This window comes from Netta rufina (assembly GCF_964035555.1).
Source record: "Netta rufina genome assembly, chromosome: 18".
NCBI classification, from domain to species: Eukaryota; Metazoa; Chordata; class Aves; order Anseriformes; family Anatidae; genus Netta; species Netta rufina.
In genome coordinates this window covers 2063112-2069630 of record NC_140142.1, presented here as the reverse complement: position 1 = coordinate 2069630, position 6519 = coordinate 2063112, and the positions used below count along the sequence as shown (strand labels likewise).

Genomic DNA, 6519 nt, shown 5'->3' with positions numbered 1-6519 from the left:
TTTTGCTTGTAGTACAGCGGGAATGACAGTATAGGAAAAAGAAATTGCCACAGCCCTTCTCTGCCATTCGGTGATTTGGGAGTAAAAATTTCTTCATATGAAGAGTTAAATTGATCTGAGAATACCCCATGTTCCTCTTTACTTTTTTTTTTTTTTTTTTTTATAGATAAGGACTGTTAACTACACTGCCCGCAGCAGAGTCCCCTGTTCCCACGGACTACCTTAGGCAGCATCAGTCAGGGCTCATGAAATGGACATGCCTAATGTCTGCTTAAAAGGCCAATATTGAATCAGATATCAACAGATAATTGTGTTGTATTTTCTTACTGCCTTTTCCCTCCTTGGGAGAACCCCATGGCCACAACCAGCAAATGCCCAACATCAGCTCAGTGGGCGAGTTCCTCCTGCTGGCATTCACAGACACGCGCGAGCTGCAGCTCCTGCACTTCGCGCTCTTCCTGGGCATCTACCTGGCTGCCCTCCTGGGCAACGGCCTCATCCTCAGTGCCGTAGCCTGCCACCACCGCCTCCACACCCCCATGTACTTCTTCCTCCTCAACCTCGCCCTCCTCGACATGGGCTGCATCTCCACCACTCTGCCCAAAGCCATGGCCAATGCCCTCTGGGACACCAGGGCTATCTCCTACCGAGGGTGTGCTGCCCAACTCTTTCTCTTTGCTTTCTTCCTTGAAGCAGAACGTTCCCTTCTCACCGTCATGGCCTACGACCGCTACATTGCCATCTGCAAGGCCCTGCACAAAGGGAGCCTCCTGGGCAGCAGAGCTTGTGCCCAGATGGCAGAAGCTGCCTGGGGCAGTGGCTTTCTCAATGCTGCCCTGCACACGGCCACTACATTTACCCTGCCCCTCTGCCAAGGCAATGCTTTGGACCAGTTCTTCTGTGAAATCTCACAGATCCTCAAGCTCTCCTGCTCAGATGCCTATCTCAGGGAACTTAGGCCATTTGTGTTTTTGTGTTTAGTTTTTCTTCAGCCTTTCATTGTTTTCTTTTCATTGTGCTGTCCTATGTTCAGATCTTCAGGGCAGTGCTGAGGATGCCCTCTGAGCAGGGCCGGCACAAAGCATTTTCCACGTGCCTCCCTCACCTGGCCGTTGTTTTTCTGACTATCAGCACTTCCATATTTGCCTACCTGAAGCCTCCTTCCATCTCTTCCCCATACCTGGACATGGTGGTGGCATTTTTATACTCGGTGGTGCCTCCAGTATTGAATCCTCTCATCTACAGTATGAGGAACCAGGAGCTCAAGGAAGCCCTGTGGAGATTGATGATTTAATGTGTTTCAGGAGAATAAGTGCTCAGTCTGCTCCTGCAGATGAGTCTTAATGTCACTTATTATAGGAACAGCCTATATCCTGTTTCTTTTTGTTTGTGAGTGCGCATTTTATTAATCAATTTCCTTAGTTTTAGTTCAGTTAATGTTACCCACTAAAATGATTTTGGTCATCCCAATTCCATTTAAGTATGTATTTTTCAAGTCTAGCTCAGCAACTGTACACAAAGAGCCCGTCTGTCTGTGTACTTCAGGAAGGAGCTTGCACTGCCTGGTCTGTGTGCAGGGGTGCAGAGGAAAAGAGTCTCATCCCAGCAGCACGGCCAGGGAGCACCAGCGCTTGGGGCATGCAGAGCTGCTCTCTTGCCACTGCCGCCCTGTCCTGCTGAGCCCTGATGGTGGGGACAGGCCCGGATGATAATGGAGCTTGGTGCCAGTGCTGCTGTGGGGCTGAGCTGTGACTGCAGGCAGGGACAGGCAGTGGGCACGGCAGTGGCACAGCTGGCCTCCACTGCAGCACTTCCCTCCTAAGGGGGGATCTCCTCCGAGGTGGACTGAGCAGAGCTCAAGTGCTCAATCTGCTGTGAGAAGGTAGAGGAGAGATCAGCATCCCCATGGCACACATAAGCCCCAGCAAAGGAGCCTGGCGAGTGTTTCCTTGCAGCCCTGGGGCAATGGCAGTGACCCCATGAGCTAGGTCTGCCTCCCAGCCTGCCCAGCATGGCTCTGCAGAGTGTCCCCATGCCCCAGGCACCACAGCCCCCTCGCTCTGCAGAGAAGCACAGCCAGGTGGGGTTTGGGCTGGGGTTGGGGTTGGGGAGGGCGAGTGTCTTCTAGGCCAGCTTCAGGCTTCTGGACTTGAGTGTGATCGTCACTGTGCACAAGGAGCTGAGAGACCGCCAAAAGGCATGGGACTGGAACATTGCCTGCAAGGTCCCTCCTGCCCTAGCACCACCTAGGACTGGCATGGAACTGGCTCCTGTGTGTCAGAGAGGCTGGGAGCCCAGCAGGTGTGCCATGGGCTTGGAGGATCACAACCAGATCACTTCTACCTGGGCAGGTCCTGGCCCAAAAAGGGGGTGTTTTGTAGGTGTGGTATTATAAGCTCAGTGGTGCATCAGAAGCACTAAGTCCAGCGGGAAGCGACTGGCTATTAAATGGCCTGTGAGGTGACTGCATTCTCAAGTAGCTGACAGGTCACCCTTGACTCCTGGCTGGGATCTGTGCCTTTAGGCTCACATCTGCCAGTGTCCATGGTAGGGCAGCAGAAGGCACTTGCTGTGCATGTAGTTTCTGAGATCGGCTCTTTCTAAGTACTTGGTAGGCCCCATAGAGGAAGAGGTCTTGGATAGGGGTTGTCATGTCAGAGGTGTCAGCTTTTGCCTGAAGTCATCCTTTAGGACTGCTTTCATTTTTCGACACAGAGGGGGCCACTGCCTCCAAGACGCTTGCGGCAAACTGAACCATGCATGAGGGTTTGGAAAAAGATAGCCTGGGTGCACAGAAACCATTCCATATCCAAAAGTTGGAGGCAGGAAACAAAATTTTGGGGTGGTACAAGAACTGCTGGGCACATTGTGCAGGGTTCACCTACAGCCTTTGTGTTCTTTTCCATCCTGACTTAGGTGCCACGTCAGTCTATAGAAAGGAGTAGCCAATGGATATGAGACAGATACTCTGAGATCATGAAAGCCACCAGAAAGCTGCCCATACGAAGATGACTGATATGGGGAAGTCAGGAAAAGCCTGGCCAGGAGAGATATGAGATTTGAGGGAGGAAAGAGAATATTGGCCAGCAGAAATGAATGATTTCTGTGAGTTTAGAACATTCAGGCAATGTCGATTCTGCTGTAATGCTGGCTTAAAACAGTCATGTAAAGCCCTTGCACTATTTTAATCACTGACATTAATCCCCAAACCTAAATGCTAGTCCACACCCTGACAGGAATCCACTGTTCTTATGCCTGACCTCAAACTATCCCTTCAAGCCAAAACTCAGCCCATAGCCCCTTTTCCTTACCTTTACTCTCTTGCTTACCCTGATCTGATCAGCTTGTGGGCCACAAGGAGGAGATGGGTGGGAATGCTCTGAGGAGCTCAGCTCTGCCTCAGCATCTCCTGTCCCAGCAGGAGGAATGTGACTGTGGCAGGGACTGTGAGGTCACTTCTGTCTCTGCACTTGATAGGGCAGCAGCAGGAATGTGTCACGCAAAGGGACTGGGAGGACACTTGTGTCTGGAAGTGGCAGGTCAGCCTTGACTTCTCCCTGGGAGCTGCACTTTTGGGCTGACATCTGGCAGTGGCCCTGCTAGGCCAGCAGAAGGCACCTGCTTGGCATGCTGACAGTTGGCATTGCTTCCTTGCAACACTGTGCAGGGCTGCGGAGGTGTCAAAATGAAGTTCTTCTAGTAGCATCACAGTACCCACCACATCCCACAGACCCCAAGACTAGCCCTCAGCCAGACAGGGGGGTGTAGGGTCTCCTCTCCTAGTGGCCGTGGTCAGGCCTTGGCTCTTCTTCACTGAAACCAACAAAGACTTTTCTCAGCACAGTGCTTTGCCTGTCTGTAACCATGGCCTCCAATTATCTGCCCTAACAAGGCCCTGGGGAGGCTTTGTTAGTAACAGCCCTCAGTGGGGCCCATTAATACTCCAAGTCACTTCAGCTTTTCCTCCTGAATTTACTTGCTCAAGCGGTTACATCACTCTCCTCTCAGTACCTGAGCTGATTACAGGGGGACAATCACTTCCCTGGACCTGCTGGTCACACTGCTTCTTATGCAAGCCAGGATGCCGTTGGCCTTCTTGGCCACCTGAGCACACTACTGGCCCATATTCAGCCGACTATCAACCAGTGTTCCCATGTCCTTCTCTGCCAGGCAGCTCTCCAACCACTCATCTCCCAGCCTGTAGCTCTGCTTGGGGTTGTTGCGCCCCCAGGTGAGGAACCCCACAAAAAGAACCTCAGAAAACAGATGAGCAGGGAGCAACCTCTTGGCTGTATTTCTGGCAACAGCTTTGGAGAGGCATCCAGGGTTCTGGGTTTGCTCTGAGCAAGACCCTCTTGCTACTGTGGTACTAGCAGGGAGGCCAGTTGTGACCCAGAGCTGCACAGTGCCTGCTGCTGCCTGCAGCCACAGGGATGCCACTGCAAAGACAACAGGACTGTCACCAAGGTACATGAGATCTGACAGCTTATCCGAATAAAGAGCAAAGGAGAACAGTCCGGAAGCCAAAAGAGAGCAGCAGTGTCAAGGCCACGTCCTGCTGTTGGCCATGGCCATGGCTCCAGGGAAGCAGCAGCCCCGACCCAAACTCCATGTAGCAGCTGGGCTCTTGGTCCTAAGCCCCTCCTGTGTACTGGGGCTGGTTCCTCAGCTTCAGAGGGGATGGGAAGAGATTGCTGCAGATAACAATGTAGACCTGATGTGTTTTGTTGTTGTTGTTGTTGTTGTTGTTTTTGTTTGTTTGTTTCTCTACATAAACTGCTTCTTTCAATAATTAGATGACTGGGTCATTGTAAATGAAAAAATAGAAATAAGAAAAACAGGTAGCAGGTTAAGGATAACATAATTTAAATCAAAACAAATAATTTGTAGAAAATATTTATAGAGAAATGTAGTAACAAAAAATTTTCCTCACAGTTCCTGAAATAATCAGGGAACTCACAAACATTATTGATTGCAAAGAAGCATGTATCCAAAAAGTTTCCTTACTGCATCCTTGAACTCCTGGTTCCTCATGCTGTAGATGAGGGGGTTCACTGATGAAGGAACAACTGAGTAGAGAACTGACACAATAAGATCCATGGATGGGGAAGAGATGGAGGGGGGTTTCAGGTAGGCAAACATGCCAGTGCTGATAAAGAGCGAGACCACGGCCAGGTGAGGGAGGCAAGTGGAAAAGGCTTTGTGCCGGCCCTGAGAAGAGGGCATCCTCAGCACTGCCCTGAAGATTTGCACGTAGGATAACATGATGAAAACAAAGCAACCAAAGGCTAAATAAACACTAAACACAAGTGGCCCAACTTCCCTGAGGTAGGCATCTGAACAGGAGAGCTTGAGGATGTGGGGGATTTCACAGAAGAACTGGTCCACAGCATTGCCTTGGCAGAGGGGCAGGGAAAATGTATTGGCCGTGTGAAGGGCAGCATTGAGAAAGCCACTGCCCCAGGCAGCTGCTGCCATCTGGGCACAAGCTCTGCTGCCCAGGACGCTCCCGTAGTGCAGGGGTTTGGAGATGGCAACGTAGCGGTCATACGACATGACAGTGAGAAGGGAAAACTCTGAACCAAAGAAGAAGACAGAAAAGAGAACTTGGGCTGCACATCCTTGATAGGAGATGGCCCTGGTGTCCCAGAGGGCATTGGCCATGGCTTTGGGCAGAGTGGTGGAGATGCAGCCCAGGTCGACGAGGGCGAGGTTGAGGAGGAAGAAGTACATGGGGGTGTGGAGGCGGTGGTGGCAGGCTACGGCGCTGAGGATGAGGCCGTTGCCCAGGAGGGCAGCCAGGTAGATGCCCAGGAAGAGCACGAAGTGCAGGAGCTGCAGCTCGCGTGTGTCTGCGAATGCCAGCAGGAGGAACTCGCTCACAGAGCTGATGTTGGGCATTTCCTATTTCTGGGCTTGGGGTCCTGCACAAGGAACAGAAAAACAATGAGTGTTTATCAGAGTTATCTTAACAGAGTTATCTTACAGAAAAAAAAATATATATACATTAATATCTTTTTTTCTTTTTTGCCTTCATTTCTCATTTCAGAGGAAAACTCATTCAATTTTTCATTTAATCCCTCCCAAATGATTCTCCACTTCCATTTTGACTTTTGACAGGTCCTTTTCATGAGTTCTGGCTGGTGCTGCTAGAGGGTGTCACTGAGAGCACGCGACTTGCTGTGGGCAATGTGGGAGTCAGTCCTGCCCTAAGCAAGTGGTAAAGATCATATGATGAGTTTTCTTTTGTCTCTTTTGTTCTAGCAGCCCCACTGTATTCAAATAAATCCTTGTGTGTCATCAACGTGGTGATGGCTTCAGTGCAGTGTCCTTGAGAGAGCACATCAAGTCTGTGTGTTAGTCCTAGTGTCAACTGCCCTGTGCTGGTGTCTCTTTGACCTACTGGACAATTGCACTCCCATGTTTGCCTGAAACAAACCAGGACACTGCTGGGAGCAGAGACATCGAGGCTCAAAGTGCCCAACTCCAGACCCCTAAACCAGTCCCCGTACTACCTTT

The 6519-nt window shown here is 50.7% G+C and overlaps 1 protein-coding gene across 1 annotated transcript; it reads right to left on the bottom strand.

The window, feature by feature from the left end:
• Positions 1 to 4965: 4965 nt before the first annotated feature.
• LOC311216130 (olfactory receptor 14C36-like) lies at positions 4966 to 5901 on the bottom strand (the record flags this gene model as incomplete). Its single annotated transcript, XM_084297676.1, has 1 exon — positions 4966 to 5901. One exon carries the CDS (start codon positions 5899 to 5901, stop codon positions 4966 to 4968), a length of 936 nt encoding a protein of 311 aa, XP_084153802.1.
• Between the last annotated feature and the right edge of the window lie 618 nt (positions 5902 to 6519).